The 16,038-nt window shown below is 46.8% G+C and overlaps 1 protein-coding gene across 1 annotated transcript; it reads right to left on the reverse strand.

The window, feature by feature from the left end:
- Window positions 1-3,227: 3,227 nt before the first annotated feature.
- On the reverse strand, window positions 3,228-5,763 carry Sp5 (Sp5 transcription factor). The gene is made up of 2 exons (XM_038337732.1): window positions 5,626-5,763; window positions 3,228-4,941 (listed from the first exon to the last, which is right to left on the reverse strand). The coding sequence occupies exons 1-2, from the start codon at window positions 5,674-5,676 to the stop codon at window positions 3,796-3,798; spliced, it is 1,197 nt and encodes a 398-aa protein (XP_038193660.1). The 5' UTR covers window positions 5,677-5,763; the 3' UTR covers window positions 3,228-3,795.
- Window positions 5,764-16,038: the final 10,275 nt, after the last annotated feature.

Consider the following 16,038-nt stretch of genomic DNA (forward strand, 5'->3'; position numbering starts at 1 on the left):
GGTAATGAACTGCAGTTGTTCACCAGACACCAAAGTCTAAGTCTGATTCTTCACCATAGCTCATTCCCTACCACAACCCAAAAAGAACCCCCCCAACCTTCTAATTGACTTGGTTGTGTAATGCAATAAGTTAAAGTTAGTAAAAATGTCTTGCAGTTCTATAGTTCTACATAAACAGGCGTCAGCCACACTGTGAAAGAGTAGGAACTCGTAGCTACTTCTGTAACAGCCTTTGTCACATTCTCCCAGCAGACCCAAGGAACAATGCAGACACCACTTTAAACTGATTCCTTCAAAGCCTACGGTTCTAGAATAAAACATAGCAAACATTGGGCTAAAAAACCTGCCTTTTTATGATGTCAACAAAACAAGTTTTTTCCTGGAAGCACCCTCAGCAAGATTACTTTTTTAGTGGCAAGTCTTATTTGACTGGATTAAGGCAAATATATATATATATATATATATATATATATATATATATACACACATATATATATATACATATATATATATAACACAGCAATAAGAGTTTAATTCTCATGCATGTAGAAGCAATTGGAATTGAGGTTAGCAACACTATTTCCTTTGGCATGTTTACCAGACCCATTAAAAACAAATGACCAATTATGAAAATTTCTTCCCAATATTTTCTTGAGAAAAGCAGAAAATCATATTGTTAAATTCAGAAACGCAAAATTCCAAATTAGCCAATTTATATATTATTCAATTTCTTTGTTTCTAACTCTTGACCCTGATGATTGATTTATTCACTGAGTGTATACTTTAAAATGTCTCCAGTTTGGAATTTCATATACACTCTATTTCCATTCTGCCCAAACCAGCTTCTTAAAACTCGAGCGTAGTGCTATTTGAGACAATCATTAACATACCCATTTCAGCTTTTAAATAATTGTGTACCAAAGTCTTTTAAAAAAACTTGATAAAAGTTAGCAGATAAACTCACTTTTGGGGGGCTGGCAAACTCCAATTTAAAATAACATGTAGCTTACACTTTGCAATAATTTGTTTCTAAACTTTTAATTTTAATTCCATTAATTTTTCTACTGTAAGTAATATATTCAATTTGTGGCTAAGTCATACATATCGTTTTGGCATACTGGTGTTCCAGAATAAGTTTCAATGTCCTTAAATTGGTACTCTGGTTGTAACGTATAAAATAAAGCATGCAAAAATCAAATTTCCACAGCTTGTAAACTTGAATGCATTTCTACATTATATTAGCATATTTTTTCAGTATATCCATGGAATGCCTTCTTATATTTGGATGATATTATCACTGTGGCTTCCTGACTTCTCCTTAAATAATGGCAGTAATTCTATTTCTACAGCAAATGACAGAGCTTCAGTGATACAATGAATGATCAACAAATACTGTGTATCAAATTAAGCTAAAGGCTGCTTTTAAATTTGGATGGTTCAATTAAACACAATCCTAAAAAGGTTAGTTTTGTCATGACAACGCTTAGTTTGGTTTTTAAAGTTATATATACCTTATTTTGGCAAATTCCATGTAGTTGACCTAGTTTTCCCCTTAATTACAAAGTTCTAAGAAAATGACCTTCTCTATTTCTCACATTTAATTTTCAATCTGATACATTTTGTCTGCTTTTTCTTCCCCATGAGAAAGGCTTGTTTCCCTCTCATTCTCTTTGAATCCTAAAGGATTGTGCCTGTCAGTAATCACAAGTGTGTTTCAAAACTGCCACTTTCCTTTTTTTTTAAAAAAAAAAAATCAAAGCTACTCTTCTTACACACACATGACAAAATCACTTCAAATATCCTGAGTCCTATGTCTCCACCCCCTGCCTAGAAACCTTTGGGTCTGAAGTACATCCGAGGCAGTGGCTCAAGAGGAAATGACTGAAAACTTCATGCAGCTTTCCTGCTTATTCATGTAACATGTACAGGTCTAATCAGGATGTTCCTGACTAATTACAGTAGATTTAGATTAAGAACGCACATGCACGTGTGCACTGATCACACTGTTTACCAGCCACACCCTTACACATTTAGCTCACTCTGCTGAAGCGCGGGACCAGGATGGCTGGCATTCAGGTTTATTAAATAGTTCAAAGTCTCTAAAGAGGACAAGTAGCTCTGAGGTGTACCTTGCCAAGGAATCTAACATACACTTGCTATCTTGTCTCACATTATATAGTAAAGCATTTTCTTATGACTATAAAAGTTATTCCCCTCTCAATGATGTTTATGTCTGTGTTTTATTTACATAAATTTCAAGAGCCACCCATAAGAGCATTTGAAAATTTGCGCTTTAGTTTGACTTCAGGCAAAAACTTCACGGCGAACTTATAGGCTGTGAACTATAAATACACGGACACCAATCTATCATGACTATCAGAGATCAGTCACCGCATTGACATCGGCTTAAAACAGCAACGAGATTTAAAGCTTGCTTTGAGGTTTGCTGATTCTGAATGAAAGAGTTTGATTGCTTGTTAAGTTGTGGGGTTGAAACCCCAAATAGTGCAATACAGATGAGTTGAGACACTTGGGAAAAAGAAAAGACTTCAAGCTTTAAAAAGTTAGAAAAGGTGAGAAACGTAGATCTTGGGGGGAAAAAAAGCCTTGTTCCTACATTTTAGGCCATGAGCGAGAATTTCTGGCTCTTCCCTGAGAAAATCTGTCTGGCCAGGTGATTAAAAGGAAAGTCCAAGCTACAAGAAGAATTGAACTTCCTGGCCTACCTAGACGACTGTCTGTCTAGCTGTTCTTGGTGAGTTAGCAAACAAGTTGTATGGCCAGGCTGACTTGCTGCGAGTGACAGTTACATTTTCCGTGTTATCGTGGCACTGCCCAATCCACATAAGAACTACCAATTTAACTCTCAAAATCTCACCTGGGAGAGGGCCCTGAGAACGCTTAGCTCCTTCCAGGTCCCCAAAGTATCATCGATTCAGCAGGGAAGTCGCCTCGTTCTATGTGCAGCGGGTATCAAGCTTACAATGCTAACCCCACATCAAGTCCTGCAGTTGCATGGAAACCTAAGCTGGAAGGGGCAAATCTTGCCCTAAGGTCTTTACCTGAAAATCGACTGCCCATGCATCCAGTACACACTTTCCCCCAAACTTCAGAAACCAAAGACTTCCCTAGACACAAGCAGCACACAGGAACCATCAAATCCCTGGTGAAACCTGACCTCTCAGTGAGGACTCCAGGAAGAAGAAAAGATCAGAGGAGACCAGCTCTGCGGGGGTCTTCCTGAGGAGACCCTGGAATGAACGTATTTATTTTCACTCTGCAACTGCTGAGCGCTTTACAGAAACACCATGCTGTAGCTCTGGGTGGAGCTGAGAACAACAGAAACATTTATTAATGTTATAATTATAATTACTCTTTAACAAAGCTATCATTAAATAACCTGTACAAAGCCCGAATCGGGCCTAGTGAAAACTCAAGCCCTGTTTTGAACCTCCTAAGGCCCTTCCTTTTTCCATCAGCAGCGAATCCTACAAGCAAGGCCAGGCCTGGGTGGAATCCCTGCCTGTAGGTTTTCCAGGCAGGCGATGGCTCGGACTTTGGAATTGTCCTGGGGTAACTTAGGGTTCTCAACCATGATCCAGTTCCCATTCTTGCCTGTCCTGTCCTCCGCTCAGGACGGGACAGCAGCAGGGCTACGCTTTGGGAGAAGGACAATAAAAAGTTTTTAAAGTTCCCACTCTGCCAGCTGCCTTGATGATCTGCTCCGGGCGTGCCAGCAAAGGTGCGGGGAAGGATGTCCTGGGCGGGAGTAACTTCCGAGGTGCCCGAGTGAGCTCATAGGTCCCGCGGGTTCTCCCGCTTCACCCCAGCCTCAGCAACTTTGAGCTTCTTATTTTGGTGCGTCTTCACGTGCTTAGCGAGGTGGTCGCTGCGCATGAAGCGTTTGCCGCACTCGGGACAGGCAAAGCGTTTCTCGCCCGTGTGAGTCCGCAGGTGCCGCTGCAGCTCGTCCGAGCGCGTGAAGCTCTTGCCGCAGAAGAGCCAGTTACACACGAAGGGCCGCTCGCCCGTGTGCCAGCGCAGGTGCGCCTTCAGGTGCGACGTCTTGCCATACACCTTGCCGCAGCCTGGCACGTGGCACACGTGTTGCTTCTTTTTGCCCGGCTCCGCCTCGGGGGCGCCGCCAGCCGCCTGGCAGTTGGGGCAGCGGCAGCGGCGGCACCTCCTGGCCGTGGCCGCCAGGGGGGCCTTGGTCTGCAGTAGCGCGGCGATCTGGCTCTGATACTGCGCGAAGTCCGACGGGCCCAACACTAGGCCCCGTTGCAGAGCAGCTGCAGCCGCTGCAGCAGCCGCAGCCGAGGCAGGGAAGCGGGGAGCGTGGGGGGCCCCGGCACAGGCGCTGGAGAGGCTAGTCCCAGGAACCCCGGAGCCTCCCGGCCCAGTGCCCGATTGCGGGATGCTCCACCAGGGGAGGTCGTCCGGGGCTGGGGCGGGGGATAGCTGGCGGCAGGTGGGCGGTGGAGGCGGAGGTGGTGGCGGGGGCAGCAGGTTGGAGTAGCCCGGAGGCAGAGCGGCCTGGGTGGCGTAGGGCACGTAGGCGGGCGCGCAGCTGGCAGGTAGTGCCGCCATGCTCGAGGGCAGCATCTTGACCGGCGAGAACTCGTAAGGGTACGAGGGATCCGCGGGGGGCGTGAGCGGGAGCTCGTGCGCTCCCCCGAAGGACGGCTGCAGGTGTGTTTTTTGTGGAGTCAGCCCCAGGCTGGGGTGCGGGGGAGGCAGGGCGCCTGGCGAGTGAGCTGGCATATCGGCGGTCCAAGGGTGGAAAAGCCTGGAGGGTGAGCCCAGAGCTGGGTCGTAGGGCACCTGCAGGAAGTCGGGGGCTGCAGCCGTGCCAGGCTGGCCGATCCGGCTACAGGTGGCGGCCAGCAGAGCCAGGGGCGAGTGCTTGCCTAGGTCCGGAGAGGAGCTGGGGGTACGGTCCTGCATAGGCGGCGGCAAGGGAGGGCGGAAGAGACAAAAGGTTAGCCTTTCAAACGCCGACTCTGGGCAGGCCCGCCACCCCCACTATTATACCCCTGCCCCTCCTCCGCCGGACCATCCCTCTCCCAGACCTCACCGCACCCCACGCACGCACCCAGTGGTCCTGGGAAACTTTCAGCGCCTGTGCTACCTGAACCCCCGATGCGCGGTAGCTTTCTGCTAAACTACTGGGCTCAAAGACAGGCCAATCAGCCTTTAAGGTAGGTGCAAAGAAAGAGGCAGAGGGACCGGACCGGTCAGGAAGAGCCTGGAAACACCCACAGCGGGGCTGTGAGGCCATCTGCTCTAGCATTTTATGAGCTCTTTTCCTTGCACCCACTACGTTCCTCTTTGGCCTGTTCTAGGCTGAAGTCAGCAGAAGTGCCCGGCAAGGTGAACTCAGGCCCAGTTTTCTGCCACTTTGACATCCACATATCCTCCTCCCCAAATCCATGCATCTCTCCCCATAGGCCACATATACACACACCAGCTTAGTTGTCACGATGGCATGGGCGCGCCTAGGTCTGACTCCAGTCGCACCTTTAAGGGGGAGGGCCTTTTGAGATTCAAGGTGCTCAGAGTACCCTCACAGATCCGGACTACAGATTCCCACCTGCTCCCGCCCTCTCCGGGCCCGGCCCTGACCTGGAGAAAGGCCTGCAGAGAGTCGTTCCGGAGGACGGCCACAGCGGCCATGGCTACTGCTTGAAGGCCGCTCGTTGTGGAGTGAGACGCGGCCGCCGAGGCATGGACACCCGAAGGCGAGGACGATCGGCCGCCCAGCGTGCCTCCGAGTCCTCCCCGCCCGCCCGCGCCCCGCTCGCTCGCCCCGCGCGCGTTCTGAGCGCTTCAGGATCACCTCCAAGAATTTGATAAGGGCTTTGCTGGGCCGCCAGCCAGTCAGAGGAAAGATTTATGGCTTTGAAGTTTGCCGCTACCCAATCATCAAAGAATAGCGGCTCTTTCAGAAGCGAAAGCAAATCCTTTGAATCCACAAAGCTCCTATGGTGTGTTTGTTGGTCTGGATAAAAGAACTGATTATTAGGGGGGATGGGAAGGGAGGAGATAAAGGCGGGACAATTAATGAAGTAATCACTATGTGGGAAATGTATATACACAAATAATTGGATTTTCCTGATCAAAGGGGGCCTTGCCGCCTGGAGACTCGCGCTTGGGTTGCTCGGGACACTCGATCCCCCACCCCCACTTGCAATTAAAGATTTGCACTAAGGCAGCGCGCAAAGTGACAAAGTGTCTTTGTTATCTCTTAAAAAAAATCTGCCTTTAGCTTTCAGGAGCGGTACTTTTGAGACTGGGATGAGGGTAACTTCCCCGTACTTACTCGGCACCCTCACGTCGCGGACCAGAGCGAGATCCTGGGGCGGGGCGGGGCGTGGGACTGACCAAACCCTGTCGGCCGCGTGTCCCACCCCTTGGCAGCCCGCGAGGCACAGGCAGCTCTGTGACCCTGGGCAGGGCTGGGCGGCCTCCCAGGGCGGCAGTGGGTGGCGCACACACTCCAGGCCCTCCCGCTTGACAAGCCGCAGAGTCCTCTTGAGGCTCCCACTGGTGACCTGGAAGCTTTCCTGGGGCTACAACTTTTGCAGAGTGAATCTAAGAAAAACCCGCCCCGCGCTTACTGCTTCCTCCCACAACCGAACTTGGCAGGACACCAGAACAACCCAGAACAGACACTAGGGGCGGTGGGCGCCGGGGATTTCGGGAGAGGGGAGTTGGATTGTACTTTCCAGACAAGCAGTTCCGTGTGTTGAGCAGGACCGGGCAAGCCTCCCACTTGTTAGGCTCCATCGAGGCTTGCCAGAGATGCTAGTAACGTCTCAGTACCATCAAGCAGCAGCGATGTCACAAGCTGGACAGCAAGGCTTGAGAACTCCTCTGCAGTCCCTTTACCCCATCTCACCCCATCCCGGTGCTTTAAGAACCCACAGATCACTGGGAGGAGGTTCCTGGAGCGGGGGGTGGGGGGGGGAGAGAAAAGTCAAAGCAAACACTTGTTGCTGTCATCGTTGGAAGTTCATCAACAGCAGTGCGTTGTCTCGGACACTGGAGTCTTCTCCGGGGTGTCTCCTCCCCTTCAAAACTTCGTCGACCCGTCCTGCAGGGTCAGTAGGCCTCCTGCCTGCCTTTGGTCCAGGACCTGTCCCTGCTAGTTCCGGAGGAGCCGAAAGGGATAGATTAGAGGCTGGCAGGGTGACAAGGGGCCTTCACCGCTTTGGTGGCCTGGAGTCCTGTCAGAGACCCAGCAGTGGCAACTTGGGTGACTGCACAGAGAAGTGGTTCGCCTGAGGTTGACTTAGCCTGATTCTTCTCCGGCCTCTCCGCCTCTGAGATCTTCGGTCTCTGAGGCCACCAGCCTCTCTGGAAGCCCGGAACCAGTTCAGCTCGCATCGGGTGTTTATGCGCCATCCAGGGACCACCAGACGATCAGGACTGACCTAAACTCCCAAATTAGCACCCAGAGGTTAGCGGAACCCCTACCACTTCAGACTCTGCACTGCAGATCGGTGCCCTTCATAGGTTTATCAAGAAGAGTCCTGACACCATGCCATTAAGAAGGCCCATATTCTCCCACGCTTCGGACGCGCCTTCGAAATGGAAATGACTAACAGGCTTCACAAGCCCCGTACTAGCATCCGGTCCTTCTCCCCAACGAGTTACCACTCGTGGACCAGTGAACAGCCACCTCACAGCTCAACCCACGCGACCTCCCAGAACATGAGTCTGGGGTGCTGTGCAAGCGGGAAGGGGAGATGACTAAGAGGTTTGCTCTGAGACCTGGCCGACCTGCTCCCTCTCGGTCCAATTGCAAGGACCCAGCCCTGGAGAAACCTGGGACCAAAAGGAGACATTTCTCATGTACGCATCTGAAGCCAGGGAGCTTGGCCAGGACAACCTAGAAGGCTGTCCGTCTGGTTCCTCTCCCTTTCTGAGCCTTCCCATCCTGCCTCACCCGGAAGGCGGTAAAGCAAGCTGGAAGCATCCTCTTTGGCCAAAAGTGTTAGCTATTTTACCCGAAAGGCAAAACGAGTCAATTTACACACACTCCAATAGTTACAAGAGTTAACTTTTCCCGCTAACTTTTTAGGCTGTTAAGCTTCCACGGGGGCCAAGCAGAGCGGTTAAGCGCTCAAACTTTGAAGCCAGGTTTTCCCGCCTTATTACTGAGAATCCTGGTAAGTACGCCTCTGTTTGCCCATCTGTAAAATGTGCTGCCTCGGTCACAGTGCTTGTGGGCTCAAAAGTTTCAGTGCGAAGTTTGTAGAACTGCTTGCTCTAGGTGCACCGGACACTCTGGAGCACTACAGCCGCTTTTTTTTTTGTTGTTGAAACAGTTCTAGCCTTTCCAGGGCCAAGCAAGAGTTTGGAGAGAGACTTCGAAGAACTGCGCTTTAACTCTCCTCCCTTCGCATGGAGATCCGAAAAGGAAGAAAGAAAAAAAAAACTTCCTAATGAAGTAATGTTGGGAGCGTCCATTAAAAATGCAGTACAGGGAGATCAAAGCACAATATTTATTTTGGAAATTTGTTGCAATCACCAAGAGATACAGGTATCAAGGCCAAATGTCAGTTCCGTTACACAAAGCCCCCGCGCGGGCCGAGAGCGCGTGGCTGCCGTAGCGTAATGTAAAGAGACTTCAAAGACAAGGCGCGCAGCAAAAGTGAGCCTCCGGGAGGGAAGGAGAGAACCCGGGAGGGCCAGCGCCCCCCCAAACGACTCTGGGGCTGCGGGGCGGGGGTCAGTTCAAAGAGGTATCCGCGGGGGCGAGTTCACAGGAGGGAAGGTTTAATGGGCTTTCCTTTGTTGATGAGTGTATTTGTGAGGCGCGGACCCGGGAACTCCTACTCGTTCCTCACGCCTCGGGGTGGAGGTGGGGGAGTAGCGAAGTGGGAGCAAACTTTCACCGCAGCGGGGGGCGGGGGAGATTGAATACTAGTCTCTCCAGGGGGGCGGCTGGCGGGGCTGAGCGGTAATCCAAACTGCTCCTGGAACAGCAGGGTTCCGAGACTGGGAAGTTTGCAGCCCGGTTTCTTCGCAGGCGGGCGGGCAGCAGAAGTCATCCAGGTGCAAACTGTGGGGCCGGCAAAGGGGAGATGAACCCACACCCGCCCTGGCACAGAGGGGCGGACCTGCTCTGGTTTTCTCTTATCAACTCTGGGGTGTGGCTGTTTCAGGGCCGACCTGATACTTTCCCAGAGCTCTTCCTACAGCATAAACGCACCAGTCACCCCTCCGTAGTTTTTCCTTTTCTTTTTCGAATATATATATATATATATATATATATATATATATATATATATATATATATATAGCTTTTCCTCTTCCCTCAGTTCTTCCCTGGTCCCCTCATCTCTCTACCCACCCAACTTTATGTACTTTGTCTTCCTCTCTTTTGAATTAAAAAGAAAAATCCATATACTATTTGGGTCATCTCAATACTTTCTTATCTCATTGGCTTTTATAGTCTTCTACGTTTCCCAGCTGGGTCTGGCCTTGTCTCTTCCAGGCTTCGCCTTCCAGTTGCCTGCATCTGCCTGGTTAGCAAAGGACCCAGGAAAGAAAGGGGATGATGGATTTTCCTGTGCTAATGGGTACGGAGCCTCAGGAGGATGCCTGCGCCTTGCTCCAGTCATTAGGACCAAGCATTTTCTGAGCGGTCCCTCAGCGGCCTTTTGAAGTCTCGCGGCCTCAGAAAGCTGCTATTGTTCTCAGATCTCAACATGGAAGAGATCAAACTTTGCGTCTTCAATTGAAACATTTTTAAAAAAAAAAGTGTTTGTGTTGGGGAGGGGTGGCAGTCGGATACTCTCCTAATTAACCTTCAGTGTTTGGAGCAAGTGGTCTTACAGTTTAAGGTGCAAACCAAATCCCAGATGCCCTAAAGCCTGCCCTGGACGGAAAGTCTCTTCATCTTCAGTTGGTGGGGTCAGTCGCAAGCGGCTGACATGCTGGAAACCTGGCTTGGAACCAAAACTTTCCCTTGAGATTTTCCCTTCCTCTGCTGAGGACTTCACATTAACATGGATTTGAAGCTTCTAAACGGAGTCAAGATGTTAACAGGCAGAAAAGCAGGAGAGATTTTTAAAAATCTCACCCAAGTCCGTTAGCATTTGTGTGACCGTGTCCTTCATTCAAAGTACTGGGAGTTCCAGAGAAGTTTAGTAACTGCTGTGCGTGGTAGGGAGGCGGGCTGGAACCCTCAGGCAGATGTCATCTATAGAGTGATTGCCTCGTGCTCAGAATACACACATGCAAAAGGAGCCCAGAGGAGAGGGTAAGGGAAACTTTGGATTTGCTGGAGACCAGGGAATGTTAGACCTCGTTCCACTCCCAACTCCCTTTCTCCCAAGAAACTGCCACGTGGTCCCAGGTATATATGTCTATAAAACAGACATACAAACAAAACACTGATAATAACCATAAAGTTATTTTAAGACAGTTCCCATTTATTTTGCCATTTATTAAAGATTAAGTCAAACTTGCATACTAATGAGCTAGAAGAGCTGTGGTTTTTTGTTTTTGTTTTGTTTTGTGTGTGTGTGTGTGTGTGTGTGTTTGTTTGGCAGACTGGTGTTTACTGTGTAGCCCTGGCTGGCCTAGAACTCATACTATAGACCAGGCTGGCTTCAAACTCACCGAGGTTCCCTTGCCTCTGTCTTCCAAGTACTGGGATTAAACTGTACACCACCATGCTTGGCTTTGTTTTTTATTTTTACATAAAGAATTAAATCTTTGCTGTCTATTTGATACCGCAGGGCAGAGAGCATCCTCAATATTTTTCAGAGTTGGATAATATTTTGATACTATAACTGTCAACACTGAGATTTACTACTTCAAATAAATATATAGTACAAAATTGAAGAAATGTGTTAGGGCTATTTCAAAAGTTGTTGGAAATTCCAACCTAATCCTAAGGCAAAATTCATATAATATATATATTATATATATAAAATGAAACTCAACCTTATCATTCAACAATTTTAAAGATCAGAGTTTTTAATATAGTAGATAAGCATAGAGATACAAATCTGGCACAAATGCCATGGAATGACAATATTAAGAAGGTCTCTGTTTTTCCTAATTATGCCATTATGTTTCTATGAGATTAGGAAACTGTGCAGTGAAAACACCGTAGTTCATCACATACAATGGTCTCAAATTTGACCTACATTTCAAGCAGCATTCAGTGGTGTTGTGTGGTGTGGCAAAATGCTCAACTCAGAGTGTGCGTGTTGTGTGCTCCGAAGCAAGGCTGCAGTTGCAAGCATGGAGGAGCCCCTGTCTGCAATCTGCCAGAAACCCCTCAGATCCATCACACATTTGATTTTGAATTAGTTTTGGATCGCTGCACTTCCAAACCTTTCTACTGTTGCCAATTTTGTTTGCAGCGTCCTCCCCCCATTCATTTGTGTGACCCCATATGGAATTGCAAGTCTGAGTTTAAGAAGCTGGGGTGGGGCTGGAGAGATGGCTCAGGGGTTAAGAGCACCAGCACCGGCTGCTCTTCCAGAGGTCCTGAGTTCAATTCCCAGCACCCACATGGATCTGATGCTCTCTTCTGACACGCAGGTGTACATGTGGAGTACTCATACATAAAATTAAATAAAGTTTAAAACAAAACATTAAAAAAACAACAACAAAAAGAAGCTGGGGTGTAGACGAGGAGGGGGACAGATTAAAAAAGTCAGGGAGTTCTTTTCCCTGGCTTTGTATATTGGAAATTTCTTCTGTTCTCCAATATAGCTCCATGTCTGAAGGTTTCCTCTCTAGGAGGCCAGGCTTGGTAGAGAGCCTGGAAGAATTAGGTGCAGATGCAGTTAGTCATTGGCATTGTGTGGCTTGACAGTTAGTTAGGGAAGGAAGGTTTGATGGGCAAACTGGTGAAAGAATGACTCAGCATTTTAAGAGAAACTCCAAAATTTGGTAATAGGTTAGAATAAGGAAAAAAAAAAAAAAAAAACAGAGAAAAAGAAGACTCCTATTTTGAAGCAACGGTGCTAAGACAATTGGAATTCAAATGTAGAAGAAGGACATTGCAGTAAACAAAGAAAATGTGATATACACATAGCTTGAAAAAGAATGTGATTCTGTCATTTAAAGTAGCATAGATGAGTTTGTAAAACACGTTAAATGAAATAACTTAGGTAAACACTTCATGTTCTCATATGTAGCAGTTATAAGTTGATCTCAGACATGTACAGACAGGTGGTTACTAGAGTCTAGGAAGGATCGGGAGCAGGGAATAGAGGCGGGTTAGTGGGCATAAAATTACAGTTAGAAGGAATCGGTCCTGGTGCTCTATGGCATAGTGGGGTGACTATAATCAACAATAATTTATTATGCATCTTGAAATAGTCGGGAGAGAGGACTTTGGATATTCATAATGCAAATAAATAATGTTTGTGGTAATGCATATGTAAATTATCTACATATTTAACTATTATATACTATATGTTAAAATAGTATACTGTAATCCATATATACATATATCAATTAAAATTTGAATAAACTATTGTGTATAAGCTATAAAAGGTCATCTTTCTTTATGACATACACAAAAAAAAATCTCCAAACTGATCCTAGTACTACTTAAGTGTTAAAGCTAAATCCTAAAATTCTTACATAAAAGCACAGAGCTACATTTTCTTCACCTACGTTAGGCAGAGATGTCTTAGATGGATATGATATCAAAGGGACAAAGTGAAAAAAAGAAATTGAATTTCATCAAAATATCAAACCTTTGTGTTTCAAGGCTAACATTAAGAAAGTGGAAGATGGGCTGGAGAGGCAGCTCACCAGATGTTAAGAGCACTTGCTGTTTTTGCAGAGGACCTGAGTTCAGTTCCCAGCACCCATATGGAGGTTTGAAGCCATCTTGTAAATCCAGGTTCTGGGAAATCTGACATCATCTTCTAGATCCTGAAGGCACTGTGTGTGTGTGTGTGTGTGTGTGTGTGTGTGTGTGTGTGTGGCATACACACATACATGCGAGCAAATCACTCATACATGTAAAGAAAAATGAATTATAAAAATTTTCTGAAGAAAGTGGAAGAGACAACTCACACAACAGGAGAGAACTGTTTGCGAAGTCTGTACCTAATAAGAAACTTGAATTTATAGTGTATGAAGAATGCTTGCAACTCAAAGATAGGGCTGATGAGGTCGCTCATCTGGTGAGGACATCTGCTGCGCAAATCTGATGACCTCCACGAGCATCGTTAGCCGTCCCTGGAGTGCACAGTTAGAAACCCTTCACCCTTACTAAGCTGCAACAAAGAGAATAGGACTATTGTATAAGACGCGCAGCAACTGGAACCCTTATTCAGTATGGCGGATGGTGAAAAATGGTCCAGCCCCTTTGGAAGGTAATTTGTCAGTTCCTCAGAAGGAAAACAGGGAATTATGTGGGAGCCACAGAAGTGGGTCGGTTCCACCTCGACTAAAAGTCAGAGAGTTCAGACCTATTCTTGCTCCTTCATGGTTCTATGACAGGAGATTTGACCCAGGTGGTTACTAACAGGACGTTTTGACCTAGGGTGTGGTTACTTGGTGCTTCGGGTTTTTGTGAAGGTAGCTCCTTTATTTGTTCCTTGTATCTTGGTAAAAAAAGCCTCTCACGTTACCTCTCCTCTTTGTATTGGGGTATATAAAGCCTATGAGAAATAAACTCGAGGCAAACCTCAGTATTTACCAGATGCCCTTCCGACTCTATCAGTTGTCCTTTGTCTATTTCTTTCTCAATCTCATGCTTCCCTACAAGCATGGGTGAATAAGCTAGGCAGGACCCAGTAGTTGTTGCCAGGATGTAGGACATGACAGAATTATAATTGACTCTTATGTATATAACTGAAAACATGTTTGCCAAAAAACTTCTATGTGTATGTTCACAGAAACCTCATTCACAATGCCCCAAATGGAAACAACTCCAATCTATCTTCTGCTGAATGACAAAATGTAATCTATTTGTGCAATGGAATATTTATAAGGAGTAACAATACTGATATATGTCACAGCATAGGTGAACCTTGTAAATATGCTGAGTGAAGAAACCAACAGTGATCAGATACTGTGTGTTTTTCTTTACATAACATGCCCAGAATAGAAAAATCTATAGAGAAAATCACCTTAATGGTCACTAGGAACTGGGCATGAGAGGACTAGGGGATTATTGATATATCCTTTGTGATGGAGAGGAAAATGTTCTCAAGTTAATTGTGTGGACAATCACAAGTCTGAATATATACGAGAGACACCGAATGGAACCTAATATGGCTTGAATCTCAACTGTCTTCTGAAAGCTCCCATTGAGGGCTTATTCCCATTGTCCGCAGCCGAGTTCAGAGACGGGGTGACTGAATCATGGGGGTTTTGACCTCGTCGATGAGTTAATCCAGTGGGGGTGTTATAACTTCATAGATGTTGGAAACTCTGGAAGATGGTGTGCAGACGGAGGAGTACGTTCCCAGGAGATTGCTGCTGAAGGTCTCGTCCCCACTGTCACTCCTGGGATTCCTATGCTGTGAGGTGAGCGTCTTGAAGAGCCCGGTCACATGTTCCCACGGTATGATAGTTTTGCCTCATCACTGACCCAGAATCAATACAATCAACTCACCATGAACTGAACAGTAAACCCAAATCTCCTTTCCCCCCTTGAAGATGGTTTCCCCAGGCATTTTGGCACAGTGACAGGGCTAACCAGCACAGTACGGTCTGAATGGATGAACTGGAGGATCCTTGATAGTGCACCCCTGTGTCCTCTGGGTGGAAGAGGACCATTGCCACCGTGAGTCAGAGCAGGTGTGGTCAGCCACAGGAGTCTCTCTCCAGGACTGGTTTGCTAATGTGTCCTTGTGGAGGGAAGTGGGGGTGGGCCCACAGGCCCACAGGCTTTCCTCATCTCCCCAAGGTTAGATAAGACAGCTAAGAGGAGGAGTGATTCAGGTAGTGAATCTACCCCCAAGTTTCCCAGAGGACTCTTCACTGGTGCCACTTTTTACGTCCACGCTTCAGGCAGTATAACTGTCCATAAGTAAGCAACCCACAGGACCTCCCAGAGGTATAGTGGCCTTCAGTTCACCCAGGCTCTGGTAAGCAGCTCCGTTAAACTTACTGCTTCAGGAACCTGCACTTAGAAACTTTTCTTTGGTCTGCTGGTGCCTTCTCTATCCAGCGTGAATAGTTGGGTTTTTTGTTTGTTTGTTTGTTTTGTTTTGTTTTTAAATCTTCCCAGGAAAAGTTATGTAGCATTTACTTGTATCTTTATAAAGTTTCTTTGGGTTGAGAGGAGTATGTATTCATATGTTTGCTCACATGTGTGTAGAAGTCAGAGGTTGGTTTTCTTTTTAAAAATCCCTCTCCGTTTTATTTCAATGGTCAGGGCCTCTCATTGAATATGGAACTCATTGATGTGGTTAGACTCGTGGACCAGGGTGCTTCCTGAGATGCTCCTGTTTCTGCCTTCTGGTGCTCGGATTATCAGCACACTGCTTGCTGCGCCTGGTTTGAATCTATATGGGTGCTGGGGATCCAAACTCAGGTCCTTACATTTGATTTGTATGGCATATTATACCAACCCCTCAGTAAAGTTATTTTTAAAACTCACAATGGCACTAAAGTTTTACCCTATCAGTAATAAGACAGTAATAAGCTCAGCTGCCGATGGAGGTGGAAGAAAAGGAAAAGAGAGAGTTTGAGGCTACGTGCCAAATGCAGGCTGGGTACTGGAGTCTAAGAAAACTGGCAAGGAGGGGAGTAAGTGGTATGTGTGTGTGTGTATGCATGTGTGTGTATGTATGTGTGTATGTGTGTGCATGTGCACGCATATGTGTGTGCATGTGTGTGTGTTCTGTGGAGAAAGGAATTTGTGAACTTTCATAATGGTAGACTAATCAAGCTCACAGAAGTAAGTGGAGCTACACGGGTAGAAAACTACAAGAGAAGTTAGAAGAGAAACACAAATAGAAAAACAGAGGAAGAAAGACCATCAAGACAGCCTCGGGAAAGAGGTATCCAGGTGAGAGGAACAGATATAGATGACGG

This window comes from Arvicola amphibius, chromosome 7 (genome assembly GCF_903992535.2).
Source record: "Arvicola amphibius chromosome 7, mArvAmp1.2, whole genome shotgun sequence".
NCBI lineage: Eukaryota > Metazoa > Chordata > Mammalia > Rodentia > Cricetidae > Arvicola > Arvicola amphibius.

Bases quoted from the DNA above. Each gene is read 5' to 3' on its own strand.
- Sp5 (XM_038337732.1), bottom strand. From the start codon at position 5,676: ATGGCCGCTGTGGCCGTCCTCCGGAACGACTCTCTGCAGGCCTTTCTC. The intron at 4,942-5,625 runs GTCAGGGCCGGG...CCGCCTATGCAG, and splicing joins CTCTGCAGGCCTTTCTCCAG to GACCGTACCCCCAGCTCCTC.